Here is a 16,365-nt window from a genome sequence, read left to right as displayed (position 1 = left end):
TTTATAAATCAAGGTTTTACTGATTCTAGTTACGTTCATCGGAGTTATTTTTAAGAAATCTATCTTCAATGTTGTAATGAGAATAGGTTTTTATTGAGAACTGTGAATATTTTTCTTCCTCTTTTAACGTCTTTTTTTATACCTTAACGATTTTTCCATATCTTGATTGAAAACCTGTGAAGTTGAAAAAAATAACCAAACCCAGCTTTGGAAAGTTGAATATGAATTTTTTGTTAAAAGATTGTTTAAGTTTCTTCTTTTTTTGGCCCAAAAAATATGTTTTAAATAATTCTGGGTTCAAAAACCAGAAAATATCAACCGAAATACTCATAAAATTGTCATTAAATCAAATATTCACATTATTCTTTGAGGTAGAGAGGATGTCAAAGTTACCCTTTCAGATCACTTACAAAAATTTTAGGAAACAAAATTTCATATGTACTCTAAACAGATAATCTATTTTCCGATCTGAGTCACCTATTTAAAGGCATAATCAAAAAAAGCATAACGTTTGTAAAACAAAAGCTTAAAATGAAAAAAAGAGGTAAAGCGAAAATATTTTAATAGAGTGATTCCTAAAATGAACAAACAAGTGTTAACTTTTGACTAAAAGATGATAATAGAGAAATATTTGGCACATAATTAACAACAAAGAGTTTAAAACAATACATTTGAACACTTTGTACCGGTCTTTGGATTCAATTGTTAGTTCAATGTTCATAAAGAACGAGCAAGAAAAAGCTTGAGACACTCGCTTATTAGCACTGGGCTTGAATGCGCGTAAATGTTTCTAGGCAATTGGTTACTCTATAAGGTGTAGATTTGTTGATACTGATTAAGATTGATTTGGTTTTGATTTCATTGTCTCTATATACTCATTGTGAATAGTATTCACTAATAAACGGTAATTTTCTTGTTACCTCCTTCATTTTCATGCTGCTTTCAATTCTGTTGATAACAGAACGGTTTTCTGTTGCAAAATGATTGAGACTCGCCATTTTTTTATCGTTAAAATTTTCTTGCAGATAATTGTGCACCATTTTAACGAAGTGTATTATCAAGTTCAAATTCCTGTTCAAAGTGACGATTTTTTCTATGATTTGAGTCAAAGTGATTTTTTTATACACAATCTTAAAGTCGACATTTGTCAAGTCTAATGATTTGTTTCGAAGCGTTTTGAGATCAATCGCAAATCGTTTCAGTGTAACAGGTTAAAAAATTTGGTTCTTTTCAAATTTTTCTCACTAAAAATACGCTAAACACAAAAATTTAGCAAAAGATGTGCTTAATTTGAACCAAACTGCCGAGTATTTGAACATCAATTGATTTCAAAGGAGCAATTGTTGAGACTGAAGAGTTGGAAAATTTCGCAACTTAATTGTTATCATTTGTTTAACTTTACACAACAATTGACCACAGTACTTACCTGAAAAACATTTTGACCTCAATCTAAATTTAAATAACTATTAATTGAAGCTTGTTTGATCAACATTTTGTTCATCTTGACATCTATTGACTTGATTTTTTTGTAGTTTCCAATCCTCTACAAAAGTAACAGCTATGAAATACTAATAGGCGGAGTTGACACCCTTTTTGCGAGTTTGGAAATGTTCAATGTTCAAAAAATATAGTAAAAAATAACAATAATTAATTTATAATCCATTAATTATAACAGTAAAAAACAAATTTGTTCAAAAACAGTCTATTATGAGCATGATCAACAAAATTAAAGCTGTATTATTTGGTATTTGATGAAAAAAGTGGACCTAACGAGGTTCGTTTTGCGAACGTATAGAGGCTGTCTCGAGTCTGATATTATTTCAAGCACCCAGTTCTTTTGATTCGATCCTTTATCAATCTAGTTGGTGTACTTTTTAAATCATAAGCTTGTCCGATATAATACATCACATTGATAAAACGCGTAGTCAGATTCCATTCCATTCCTAACTCAGAAGCTGAATAATCTGATGGAAATGTATGGTGATAGTTGTGAAAGCCTTCGCCAATAGAGACATAGATAACATATCTGTTTTCTCGAGCACCAATAGTTATATCATAAGGACGATTTCCCCAAAGATGAGCCACGGAATTGATCAACCAGGTAAGATGAAGAGAAATACAATAACGAGCTAATCCGGCAATGAGGAATGCATTGAGATAAGTTTCACTCCAAAAAATGATTGGTATAATTGAAGGGATGATTAGACAACAAAGAATAGCCAAGGGCATGAAATAAGACCGCTGAAAACGTACAACTGGATCTTTGAGTAAATCTGAGCAATCAACTGACTGTCCTTTGTTGATTACATCGGGATGCTTTTTAACACACAGCCATCCCATATGAGCAAAAAAGAAGCCACGGTTAGCATTATAAGGATCAGCATCAGTTTCACAAAATTTATGATGAACTCGATGATCTCTACACCATTCAAATATATTGTTCTAAGGGTGAAACAATCAAAGTAACAAATCAATAATAGGAAAAATATATTAAATTTTCCTTACCTGACCAGCAGTTGTTTGTAAGGCAGCCAGAAATATCCGAAGAGGCAGTTTAGCCTTGTAAGCTCGATGTGACCAAAGACGATGAGCTCCAGCTGTAACACCCAATGCACTCATATGTCCGACTAAGGTTGCTATTTTTAAAGATAAATATTAAATTTAGTAACAATGAATCAAATTGAAATGAGTCTCAAAAAAATTAAACAAGAACATATGGATTGACTATGAAGGGACAACTATGAATGTAAAAGTAGAATGAGGATTTGATTAGAATTAGGTTTGATTAGAATCAGAAATTTACTTACCAAAAGCCATTGTTAACCATGGTGGGTTAGTAAACAATTTGAATGCACCGTAAATAATAGAAGAATGAAGTAAAAGAAAGGCGAAAATATTTTGCCAAACATATATGACTTTTGGTTCATCAGAAGATTGTTTATGAGATCCGATAGACTCTTGTAAGGGTTGAGATAAAGACAAAGGTTTTTTTGCCGGTGATCTCAAAAGTTGAGAGGTTGACATGTTTTAATTTTTAACCAACAAACTTATCTGATTGTTAACTGTCTTCACAATATCAGACGTTGAGTTTGGTGAAATATTGCAATGAAATTGAGAATAAGAATAAAATGAAACTCTTTCGGTGACTGAAGCGTTTTTGGAACTAAAGACATCAGTCTTAATTTTGTACAGATGAATCAAGGAACAGTTCTCACCAACCCAACGGGAGGGTTGCAGGAGTTTGTTAATATTAGACTTGAAGACAAAGAAGTGTAAAGTGAATGTAATCTATTGAATTGAAAATAAGGTTGATTTCAACAATTGATGGAACAAGTTATTCAATCAATTGACTTCACTTGAAATTTCGGCATTATTATTAGCACTATTAAGTAAATAAATTCAATTAGAAGATGATTTGTTAACATGTTATAATAATTTGAATCTTTCAATGTAGTGATAATGAAATGCTGTTTCAATGCACAAATATATTGAGAAGTCATTTCGTTGAGAGGTTCGTTTTTAATTTTGACCAATTAGGTGATTAAATTTTCATGCTTTAGTAACTCTTTTCACCTCTTGATGGATTATTGTCTTTAATTTTCTCAAATTAACCATCAGTTTCAAATTAATCGACTAGTTTAATGTGTCTCAACTCGATAACAATGGACATTAATAGCACAAAATCACACATTTTTATCGAATCAAAGTTTCCAATGGCAAATTACGATTAATGGTTATTTCGTTCGAGGCCACGAGAAATAACGATTTGTCTGGTCAATGAAGTGGTAAAATTCCCTTAGTTAGTGACACCAGTTGGTGGATGCATGTTGAAGAATCATCGTTTCAAGTGTTGATCAGCGATCAAGAAATCTGGTACTTCAATCGTGGTCTTGCTACTTAAATTCAAACACTTTGAAAGTTTAATTGTGATATGAATCATTAACTATAAGTGTTGAACAAAGGTTCACACAACTAGTTAAAAGCACTTGGTGCATTACAAATTAAATAAATGCATCGTTTGGTCAGAAAATTTACTTCTTGGCTATTGAATGGTTTGTTAATAAAGTGATACCAGATTAATTTCAATTACCATTAATTGAAACATTTACTCGAACTGCAAGTTTTAAGGATTTGTTATTTATTGTAAAACATTGAAGCCATTAAAGCGGCTCCAATGTGAGCGTCAGCTTGCTCCATGTAATTCACTTTGATTCCATATTGAGCACAAATAGTCTCCAATGAATTCTTCAAGATGGGATTACGAAGTAAAGCTCCTCCAGTGGCTTGAATTTCATTGATTGGCAGACTGGTCAACCATTTAACAGGTATCATGGTGAATATGTTTTCAATTAATCCATAACAAATTGCATTAAACAATGAATGAGGAGTCAAGTCAGGTGGAATGTTCAATAAACTTGATCGTAATTGAGGATCATATCTTTCACCATATAAGGTTGGAATAAACTTAATTGGAGATGAATCAGGATTGTTGTTAAAATCAGCAGCTCCAGTTGATTCATTAAGTTTTTTCCAAATCCGATCTTTTGGAAACTCCGAGCCAGTTAAATCTTCCAAGTAATTTTGTATAAAACCAACAAATGCTTCAAGTACATTTCCTCCATTAAGACTTGCAGCGGCAACAATAAAGTTATCCTTAACATAAGGAATCAAAAGTACTTCTAAAAGAATAGAGAAAAGAAAAGGGAAATAATTAATTGTTGATAAATACTTTAGTTAATTTCTTCTCACTTTTAAGATCAGGGAGGAAATTTGAAGAGGTTGCATTCTCATTATACCAATTTTGATCCATTGGGTTAACAACCAACTGGAGTGATGTACTCATAGTTAGAACTGTGGATAATAAAAAGTTAAAAACAATCATCTTTTACATAATTACAGATTACCTGCAGAATTGAGCTTATTTTGAATACAAGCAAATGTCGAGCATTGTAAGTCACCGAACGCAGTATAAACAGGAATGCCTTTGGGTAAACCAATCCAATCATTTGCCAAATTACCAGCTATGTAATCAACATCGACAATTTTGGGTAAAATGTGGGTTGGGAAGTTGTCAGAATGTAATCTTGTAGAAACAAAAGACAATTGAAATGTAAATTGATTGCGACGACATTAGGAAAAATCATAAACAACTTATTCATTTGTAATTACAATTTGTAAAATTAGTAATCTGACATTTCTTAAGTTAGCTGCGCCATCTCTTGAAAAATTTTAATCTTTCTATTTCTATTTAATTTTTAAATATTAATTGGTTGGTAAGGATATAAAACTAATAAATATTACGAAAGATGGCGTCTCTTACGCATTCCCTGATTTTGTCTGATTTTCAGATTGTTTTCAACTCACTTTTTGGACCAACTTTTTTTACGTGAATTAAAATAGCCAAATCCAGCGGCATTGTGGGGTGACATTAATGGTGTCTCTAATTGACAGATGAGAGCAACAATGAAATCCATTATTGTGCCAGTGTGATTAAATTGTGATAAATATTGTGGCTGAAATTTTTGAAGCCAAAATATTGTGGCTGAACCGAAACCAGTTGCTAAAGGACTTTTACTCTTTGGCAGGGAAGAGATGAATTGTGAATCACATCTTTGATCTTGCCATGAATATAAATTGCTAATGGAATTACTTTTAACCGAATACACATGTCTAGTTTCATCATAAATCCAAGGACTGTTTGCCCAAAGGATACAACCATGCATTTGCCCAGTAATGGCTATAGCTTCAACAGGTGAACTTTGTTGATTCAGCTTTAGTCCTTTCACTGATTGTTGGATGGCATCTAGAATCACATTGATTGGTACCTCCCATCTGGTCGAGTCGTCATTCTTAATCTTCAAGATTTCATAGTTAATCACGGATGTGGACTCAATTGTATATGCAATCGAGGATGATGATGATGATGGCAAACTATTAACCCGTACTAAGCATGATTTACAAGAAGAAGAACCAATATCCAAGCCAACAATTAATGTCATCACAATTTATTATAAAATACAGCTTTAAGATTATATTTTTAGTTTCAAAGGATTTTTCAATAAGATGAAGATAAAATGTCGAAAGCTTACAAGATTTACCGTTGTTGAAACTCTTACAATTGTTAGCCTAAACCCAATTGTCATTCAAATACTTTTGTAAACCGTGTTTGCTTAGTTTTCACATGACACTCAAGAAGTACTGATAATTACCATAGGAAAATAGTTAGAGATTATGAAATCTTGACAAAATCTTGATCTAACGCAATTTATTTGAAAATGGCGGAATTCAACTGAACAAAATTAGCATTCCCGCTCATCGAGTCCATTTGCGATAGAAATGCTTTTCAGTTGAAGACAAATCGATTGTTTTAATCACTCTTTTCAAATTTAATTTAATTTCATGTAACTTTCTCTATGAATAGCTATGTTTTGACCAAATATATCTTGAATAAATCTTCATTTCTATAAAATTAAATAAATTTTCTGTTATCAACCTTTTTTCACCATTCGGGCCTTTTTGAGTCTCGATTCTTCTTATTTCTTAAATTGTTATAAAGGTATGAATGTCATGAAAAACTTGCAATAAAGATTTAGAGTCAACGAAAGCTACATCAAAATGAAAAGCATTGAAATTTTCATTTGATATTAAAATGCTATCCGGATAAACTTTCAATTGTATATTCCTTCATTTATTAATACGAACTGATCTGTTTTAAAGTAACTGAAATCACTAACGATACGCATACGAAGCGGACTACGAAGTTGTTTTAGAGGGTAGTTACTGTAAAAGACACAGTTACAAATTAATGAAAAATGAAAATATATTTTCTTTATTATTATATTTGCAATGTCAACCGAAATATAAAAGACAATTGTTAGAAAAAGACACAATAAATACAATTGTCACATTTATGCATAAATTGACACAAATACTGAAAGAAAAATGACAATAACGGGTACAAATTATTTGATTGTCAATTTGCCTTCAGTTAGTTTGTAGAGAAATAAAAATTGAGTCCATTTGTGCATTTTAAAAGTTTCTCTGATCGATGGTTCTCGAGAAAATCGAGCTCGAAGTTGAAACTGGAAAAGCTTTTTGTACAATTATGACAGCAGATTTTATCATGAAACTTATATTAATAGTACTGATGTGACTTTTGATAATAAACCATGAAATGTATTCATTTTAAGAAATAAAATTTTTCTTTTTCTGTGAAACGGATCAGTTCGACTTTCACTTGAACCGATCCCAATCAATTCCCATAATAGTTAACGAGCTCAAACTTATTATTTCTCCATGAAAATGGTTGACTCACATTATGGATTGAATGATTTTTTCAATCAATCAGCAGTTCTCTTAATTTTGGCCATTGCCCTTAAAACTTTGAGCCTCGATATTTCGAGAATGGCATCATCTACAATTATTATTCTCTCACCAAATTAATGCTCAACTAGTAAATAATGCAATTCAATTGAATTACTTTCCATAAGCCCATTTGGGTTACGATTTTTGGGCTATAAATGTACTAGAAATAACTTATTCAACACAAAAAACTCATATAAACACATATCTTGCTTAATAAACCACTTTTTTGGTTAAACTCAAAAGTTAGATACAAAGAATGCTGCTAAAGGCTGGAACATTTGATTTTCGATTTGAAACTTAGTGAATTTTGTAGGGAAATGAAAACTGAGTTCATTGGTACTATTAAATCATCCATACGATGAACAGTTTTCTAGAAAATCGAAGTCAAAGTTTAAACTTCGAACGTGTTTGCAGCTATGGAAGCTAATTTTTTCATGAAACTCTATGCAACTTATGTAGATTTTGATGATGAACCAGAAAATGGTCTTATTTTGACCAATAAAACTTTCGGTTTCCTGTAAAGCATATAAGTTCGATTTGCATTTAAACTGATCTTCTGCTGCGACGGATTCAGTTAGAGGCCTGCAGCTCATAATTTGTCAATAAAAAATGATTATGCACATCATGGATTAAATACTTTTTTCAATCATGCAGCAGTTCTCTTGATTTTGGCCATCGTCCGAAAAATTTCGTGCCTCAATATTTCAAGAATGGTATAACTTAAGATCATTATTTTTTCTCGAAACATTAGATCTCACTATGGGCTATAACATTATGTGACTGAATATCAAATAAAATCTAAGTTAATTCATCTAATACTGAAGATACTTTTACCGCTCAAGATTTGTGTTTAGCTTTATAAACCAAGTTGCAAGTCTGACAACATAAGTAATTAAAGGCTATAACTTCTTTGCGACAGATCTTAAATGGTTAATTATTACAATATATTGTAGTCCATGGTTTGATCTAATGTTTCGAGAAATAATAATGGTTGTAGGTGATACCAGTCTCGAAATATCGAGACTCAAAGTTTTAAGGCCAAAGGCCGAAATTAAGAGAACTGCTGATTATTTGAAAAAAGTGTTAGGTCGTTGATGTGTACCAACAAATATTATGATTAAATACTAAGTTTCAGCTCTTGCACTATGGCGGTCGGTGATTGTCGTCGGTTTAAATAAAATTTACACTTGACCTGTTTTGGAAAAAAAGAAAATGTTATTTGTCAAAATAAGACTATTTTCTGGTTCATCATTGCAATTTACATGAGTTGCACGGATTTTTATGAAAAAATTAGCTTCCATAGCTGAACAAAACGCGTTCGAAGTTTAAACTTTGACTTCGATTTTCTAGAGAACTGTCCATCGTATGAACTATTTAATAACAGCAATGGACTCAGTTTTCATTTCTCTACAAATTTCAAATCAAATCTCAAATCTAAACTCAAAGGTTCGAGCCTTTGGCAGAACCCTTTGCATCTCATTTATAAGTTTAACCAGAAAAGTGGTTTATTTAGCAAGATGTGTGTTAATATGAGTTTTTTGTGTTGAATAAGTTGTTTCTAGTACATTTACAGCTCTTAAATCGTAGTTCAAATGCCTTGATGGAAAGTAATCTAATTGAATTGTATTATTTACTAGTTAAGCATTAATTTGGTGAGAGAATAGTGATTGAACATGATTCCATTCTCGAAATATCGAGGTTTAAACTTTTAAGACCAACGGCCAAAATCAAGAGAATTGCTGATTTATTGAAAAAGTTATTCAATCCATAATGTGAGCAAACAATTTTCATGGACAAATAATAAGTTTTAGCTCGTTAACTCATATGGCCATAGATTGGGATCGTGTTAAGTGAAAATCGAACTAATCCGTTTTACAGAAAAAGAAAAATTTTATTTCTAAAAATGAATACATTTCTTGGTTTATCCTCAAAAGCCACATCAGTACTATAAGTTTAATGAAAAAATCTGCTGTCATAATTGTACAAAAAGCTTTGCAAGTTTCAACTTCGAACACGATTTTCTCGAGAACCATCGATCAGAGAAATCTTTAAATTCGCGAACAGATTCATTTTATATGCCCCTACAAACCAACATTAGTCGAAATCGGAAAGTAATTGATTTTGGCCATTTGTGTCAATTTGTCAATTTACATTTGTTTATTGTGTCTCTTTCACCAACATCTTTCTGAAACAACTTTGCAGTCCCTTTTTAATGCTTATAGTTAGAGATTTTTAGTTACTTTAACATTTAACTTTAACTTTCTACAGTTCATGAAGGAATTCACAAGTTTAACTGGACCAGATCTAATATCAGATGAAAATTTCAATTCATTTTGTATTTTGATGTAACTTTACTGCCAATGAAGTTTTTTGAATGTTACAAAAGCTAGTGGCTCCATTTCTTGGTATTTTGCTCATTTTCAATCTGATTGTTTTCAAATTGAATTCACTCAATTTTTATTGCAAGTTGTTTCCATGACATTCATACCTTTATAATAACAATTTAAGAAATAACAAGAATCGATAAATGAAGGAATATACAATTTAAAGTTTATCTGGATAGCGTTTTAATATCAAATGAAAATTTCAATGCTTTTCATTTTGATGTAGCTTTCGTTGACTCTAAATCTTTATTGCAAGTTTTTCATGACATTCATACCTTTATAGCAATTTAAGAAATAACAAGAATCGAGTCTCAAAAAGGCCCGAATGGTGAAAAAATATTGACAACAGTTAATTTAAACTATTTAATTGTATAGAAATGAGCAATTCATAGAGAAAGTTGAAATGAAATTTAACCTGAAAAGAGTGATCAAAACAATTGATTTGTCTTCGGCTGAAAAAGCATTTCTCTCAGCAAATGGACTCAACACAGAAGTGGAAAGGAAAAGTGAATCCAATGGATCATCAATCAAAAGTTTAATTTTCTTAGTAAATATATCACTGGCTTTAATCAACATAATCAATATCAACTATAACCAAACAGTTAAAATAAACAGTGTAAATATGCTGGTAACCCTTCGTGAAGTAACTTACATTGGTCTGTTGGTTGCAATGAAGATGACTATTGTTGGATACAACCAGTTGATTGCTTCAAACCAAACCATCATAACTCCAGATCAAACCTGGAATGTAAATAAAGTACGTTTAGTTATATTCACTGTTTACCTGATTGTCAATACCATCCGAACATTGAAACTATTAATTGATTTCCATTGGCCTGATGCAGTCGATAAACCGTCCATCTTGGGAAGTCTATTCCTGTCAATCCACTCCATTTGGCTATCAGATGGACTCTTATTTTTCTCGATCTACCTTTACATTGCCGCTGTTTACTTCTTACACCAAATCTGTGTAAACTTTAAAGACAAGGTAATCAAAACCATGAGCAATTCCCATCGACCGTCAACCCATGAAATAAGTACATTACGAGGTGATCGGTCTCGCTATCAAGCAATAAAAAGATTTCTCGATGAAACAATCAACTGGTGGTCATTCATTTGGTACATTGAAGCATTCATCATCACCTGTTTGATCCTAATCTCCGTTTTTCACCCAGCATCAACCGAAACTGTTCATTTTCTGAATGACTCTTGGTTCGTCTACTTAACCCGAATGGTTTGCCTGTTTACGGCCACAATTTTAGTTGATTACGTTACCAATTTCGAGTCTGATATAACCTTCTACATTGGTGATCATTTGGCTCCATGTTTGGATGATCCGGTTGAGGTTAAACTGGAGTACATCAAGTTGAGCCAAGAATTGGGCTCAAGGCCTTTCATTCCGTACACTCTGGCCGATATGTTCAATCTCAATCGTAATTCAATCTTGTCCTTCTTTTCAGCCGTTTTACCTCTAACGGCCATCACTCTCAGTTTCATACGAGAAGCAAATAATTCATCGAAACCAGAATCAACTTAATCGTCTTTACTTAGCATCATAAACAATGTATTTTTATTGTTAATTAACTTTAAACTCAACTTCAATTGTAAATTTGATAATTGTCACTCAATAACTCGTTGAAATTGCTATTTACTTTGTAGCTAAAAGGCAATACTTGAATTGATTGTTTAAGGTCAAGTGTTTAATAAAGTTACCTTGATATTTGTAGTATTTTGTTGACAATAAAGAGATTTATTCAATTATGTTATTACAATTTGTATTTGATTTTAAAAATAAATACTACGATCATTCAAAGGCGAGTAATTTTTAGCCTTTTCACAGACTTCATCAATCAACAGTTATTTCAATCAAAACTGTTACATTCTGAAAATATATTGTTCATATTTTATTGACTTCTTGATTGATACAAAATGCTTTAATTTTCACTTCAATCATGATGGTTAAAAATTCATTTCAATAAAATGAACCAGAATAACTGATGAATACTTTTAATTTGTACAAAAGAACAATCGATTGAAATTGAATGTCAAATTGATTCCTAAAATTTTGACATTTGGCGTTGGCGAATCAATATTTCAACAATTAAACATGCGATTCTCAACTAAATATCGAGACACTTTTCATTGTTATGCATCATTTATTGTATCCAATAGATGTACTGATTGATTTGCAAACCAATCATTAATGCTGAAACGAATACGGTTCATCTTTGAATCTCGGATTGAATGAGAAACATAAATGATAAGTTTAAAACTTAGAGCATTAAAAACAGTTAATTGTTATTAAATGAAAGAAAGTAATTAATATTTAATTGTCTAAGTATCTCATTACCATACCAGCGTACACAATGTCATGCTGCTCTTAGTGATCAATAAGATCGCCTTTCAATTAACAGTTGTTTCAACTCACAAAGTTTTCAGTAAAGAAAAATATGTAAAGTTCAAAATCAATCGGTTCAGAGAGACATTTCCATTAATATTTGCAATTATGTGATTCACTTTTTAAGATTTGTTAATATTATTGTAATTTACAAGCTCAAAGTGACCATAAACAATGAAACAACAACAAAAATGGACAGCAAAAAGTGCTCTTATTGTAGCTCATCATTTTTCACAAAACTGGTTCAATTATTTATTTGATTTGTAACGTTTATGTTCAATATTAAAAGCATTTCCACTTCACTTACTGTATATTAATCCAAGAAAATATGTTTTTCATGAAAATTTTCCTTCTAACTGTCCATCTTTTGGGTAAATTCATAGAAACATCCAGATAACCAGAATGGCACTTTATTATTGTTAAAATATAAGTTATGGATTATTTTATACTTTTAGTGATCACTAAGAGTTCAACTTTAAATTGCCTGGTTAACAAAATGGTTTGATAATTGGTTAGCAAAAATAACCGTTGGATAAAAAGGTTTATTACTTTCCCTCGCTTTCTGGTTAACTTGTGAGTCAACGGTAAAGATTGAACAAAAGCTTTGAATTGGCAACATCAACCAGCCATTTTGAAGGTTTGTTTTCTTGCTTGTTTAATCATGATAATTGTGGAAAATATATTTTTAACTGTGATTTTTTGGATTGTTGGAATACCCGTTAATTCAGCAACTGTTCCTCGTCTTTTTATTTTTTACAATCTATTTATTTACGTGATTTCTTTAACCAATTGTGCCTTTTTCCTTTACCAAATCATTGGTCTTGGCGATAATAATATAAGCCTTTTTATTGAACTTACACGGTCCTTCACTGGTCTTTTGCAGTTAATTTTAATACATATTAATCGATCAAAGTGGATTCAAGTTTATTCAAACATCAACCAGTACATAAACCTGGAAGAGATTGAAATCGATAAAAAATCAAGCAACAAATTTACATTACTTTTGATTGCTATTTTGGCATCCGAAATATATTCTTGGGTCAATGCTGGTACCGTTGATGAATTGTTTCGCTTTTTTTATGGCCCATTATGGAGTTTAGATTTCGAGTCAAAATTGATCTTGCTTTGTGTTACCATGATTTGTCGAATCTTTGTAATTCATGGAGTTGTTTACGCATCGGTTATATTTTATTTATGCTCATATTATCGCCTCCACTTGCTTTACAACAAATTTCATCAAAAAATATCAACCCAGGCGTCCGATAATTCTGTACCAAAGAAGCAATTAAAAACGATAACACCTGTAATTGAAGAGCTACCATATTATTACCACTTATACCGCATCAGAATTGGATGGATACGATTATCATCAATCAAACGTTCCCTAGAATCGTCTTTAAACGCTTTACCCGCTGTCTGGTTTGGTCGATACTTATTTGAATCTTTTTTGTGTCTATTTCGGGCAAATCGGACCATTCCATCGGGAAATGCTGTCACTTTGCATTATTTAGTTGATAAATTTACTTTATTTACAAATATAACCATTTTGCTTATTGTGCTCATCAATTTGGTTGATAAAATCACTCTAACAGACTTGAAGTTGTCTAATTACATCATGGACATGTCCAATGAATCTCTGGACAGTGCCGTTTACTACTCAGCCACCAATGTCCATAAGATCAGAGCTATTTATGAAAGCATTTTAATCAAATCCGAATTATTGAGAGTTTCATACGTTCCGATTACTATTTTTCATATAATTGAAATACGCAGAGCATTTATTCCCACTTACATCAACACTTTGATTCCAATGGTTGTTATGGCTTTAGATTTTGCTGAAAATTATTCATTTTAAGCTTTAAATTTTATATGATTATTGTACACATCAATTGCGCTGTCAATATCAATTGCGATAACAATCACTCGTAACGTTTACCAGTTAAATTGACAAAATATCCCAGCAATTACTGTGGTTCATTCGAAGGTTAATTACCATTTTTTGCATTATAAAACATTGATCTAGTCAACAAGATTTTGGTTGATTTAGGTAAACGAAATTTCATTTTGAAAACAACTAAACGAGTATTTATTTCTAATGGATTTATGGTAATGAAAATCGAAGTTAACCCTGAAAAAAGCTTTTTATGATGAACAAGTTTTGGAAACAAATAAAACTGGTCAACATTGATGGGTCGTTGAAATTGATTTTTGCTCTCAAGACAATAGGATAACTTGATTCTTGATTGACTGAAAATTACACCACATCAAGATGTATTGTATCTCAACAATTGTATTGTTAAACACGTTAGCAAAGTGAATGGATGGGACAAAATTTTTGCTATTACTGCTGTTTAATGGACATTAAATCCTGGATTATTCACTTTTTGAGTGATTATTTTGACCGATGAATAGCTGTTGTTAACCACATAAGAGATATTTTGTTTGTCTTCTCCAAGTCAATCTTGTGCTCTCCAAGATCATTGTCGCATCAATTAATCACACAAATGTACAAAGTACAAACATCAACTGACTGGTTAAGGCATCAATAGCTGTCCCATGTAATCTGATGTTTTTTCAGGGGCGAAATAGAAATGCAGAAATAAGTGAAACTTTTATTTTTGAAAGATTTCTCTAAATTGGAACGCAGTACAATTAAAGGAGTACAACCTTGCAAGATATTAATTGGATGCTAAACACATGATAAAGCTGATAGATGATGAATTAAGCCCTAGGTAAAAGGACTATGTAATTGATTGCAGTCAATTTGATTGGTAATTATTGCACTTTCCAACAATGTTTCATTTTTTGTATCAAAATCTTTCAAACTGTTAGGTGATCAAACAATGAGAAAGCTATTAGCTGAACACTTTACACAAGGAAATCGTTTGTCCTGAAGCAAAACCTAAATAATCAAAACCAGGACAAGTTTGGATTTTTCAACGTAGTTTAGCTTAACCATGATATTTCAGGTTTATATTGAGACTCTTTTTCCAGGATAACTTTCACTTCCATTTACCAGTCACTTTGAATCTTGAACCAATGGACCTTGATAATAATTGTACATTTTTGTCTTCGCTGATAGCAACAATATGGCTTTGATGTATCCAGGTAAAGGAATGCAATAATATCTTCAATGAGTCAAGAAGTTATATGAAAGATTAGGATTGGATTGAGCAAATCTGAATATCCTTTTATTGTTCATGACATTTCAGCTAAAGCTTTGAAGATTTAATGTTAATGGCTGTTGCAAGTTTGATGAATTTGTTTAATTAACTGTTGATGAACTACAACAGCCACAGAATACTATTTTAAAGCATTATTTGATAACCTAAATGGCTGTGACATTCATGGATAATTACCTCCTCCAGGGAACTGATAATCCGACCAGAATACTCTGTTTGATGGATCGAGTTGCTGTTTTTTCTCACTTCTTTGTTGCTCTGTTGCTGTTAATCATCATCCAGACAAATCAACCAACTAACCAACTGAAATTCAGATTAACTAATTACACCACTAACTGTTTCCTTCCTGTTTCAAGGTGATTGTACTTTTTACTGTCCTATTATCAGGTGAGAAGATTCCGTTCCATATCCATTACAATGGATTAAACAAGAAATCAGTTTAAAAACAATGTTTACTCAAGAAATTAATTTACATTTTCTTTTCTTTTCTAGCCATTTACCACTAATCAAGAGCATCATGATGATGATAACAAGCAACTTTTCGCATGTTTCACCATTCAGTTTGATCACATCGCTGAGTAAAAGTACTAAAGAAAAGCCGAATCAAGGAAGAAGTGCAGTCAGCGAAAACACGCTAAACCCGTTTTCATAGTTTAATAATCATCTTTGTCATTATAACACTAGCCTGATGACCAACTCTGATAGTGAATCCTGAAAGTGAACATTTTGAACAATTGAAATAAGCGAGCAACATCATTAGTAAACCAACAAACAACAAGCAAAATAACGGCGTCAACATAAACAGCAATCAGCCAAACCAGTCCAATGACGATTATGATGGCGAAAGATGAATTAGTGAAACAAGCCAGAGGGAAGTTGGAAAAAGAAAGGGATAAAGAAAGGGAACAAGGATGATGTCTGAATCAAGATAAATGGCGAAAAAGAAAGAAAAGTAATGAAAGAGATCGAATGTGAGAGAGTTAAGGAAGTAAGTCTATTATGAGAGTTTGGTAACAAGTGAGCAAAAAGAGTAGGA

The 16,365-nt window shown here is 31.8% G+C and overlaps 2 protein-coding genes and 1 long non-coding RNA gene across 3 annotated transcripts; 1 reads left to right on the top strand and 2 right to left on the bottom strand.

The window, feature by feature from the left end:
* Positions 1–1,626: 1,626 nt before the first annotated feature.
* On the bottom strand, positions 1,627–3,358 carry LOC107364267 (acyl-CoA desaturase 1). Its single transcript, XM_015931600.3, has 3 exons — positions 2,808–3,358; positions 2,506–2,636; positions 1,627–2,442 (listed from the first exon to the last, which is right to left on the bottom strand). The coding sequence occupies exons 1-3, from the start codon at positions 3,022–3,024 to the stop codon at positions 1,816–1,818; spliced, it is 975 nt and encodes a 324-aa protein (XP_015787086.1). The 5' UTR covers positions 3,025–3,358; the 3' UTR covers positions 1,627–1,815.
* Positions 3,359–3,890: 532 nt separating this feature from the next.
* Positions 3,891–6,473, bottom strand: LOC107364266 (sedoheptulokinase). Its single transcript, XM_015931599.3, has 4 exons — positions 5,365–6,473; positions 4,905–5,083; positions 4,750–4,851; positions 3,891–4,679 (listed from the first exon to the last, which is right to left on the bottom strand). The coding sequence occupies exons 1-4, from the start codon at positions 5,997–5,999 to the stop codon at positions 4,135–4,137; spliced, it is 1,461 nt and encodes a 486-aa protein (XP_015787085.2). The 5' UTR covers positions 6,000–6,473; the 3' UTR covers positions 3,891–4,134.
* Positions 6,474–15,146: 8,673 nt separating this feature from the next.
* LOC149093413 (uncharacterized) lies at positions 15,147–16,129 on the top strand. The gene is made up of 3 exons (XR_016200297.1): positions 15,147–15,255; positions 15,686–15,716; positions 15,822–16,129. It is a non-coding gene; the product is annotated as an uncharacterized LOC149093413 (long non-coding RNA).
* Positions 16,130–16,365: the final 236 nt, after the last annotated feature.

The sequence above is a fragment of the Tetranychus urticae genome, chromosome 3 (assembly GCF_039701765.1).
Source record: "Tetranychus urticae isolate SD_2017Ah chromosome 3, NJAU_TeUrti_SD_1.0, whole genome shotgun sequence".
NCBI lineage: Eukaryota > Metazoa > Arthropoda > Arachnida > Trombidiformes > Tetranychidae > Tetranychus > Tetranychus urticae.
Note: the sequence above shows the minus strand (reverse complement) of the source record. Positions and strands in the feature narration are given on the sequence as shown.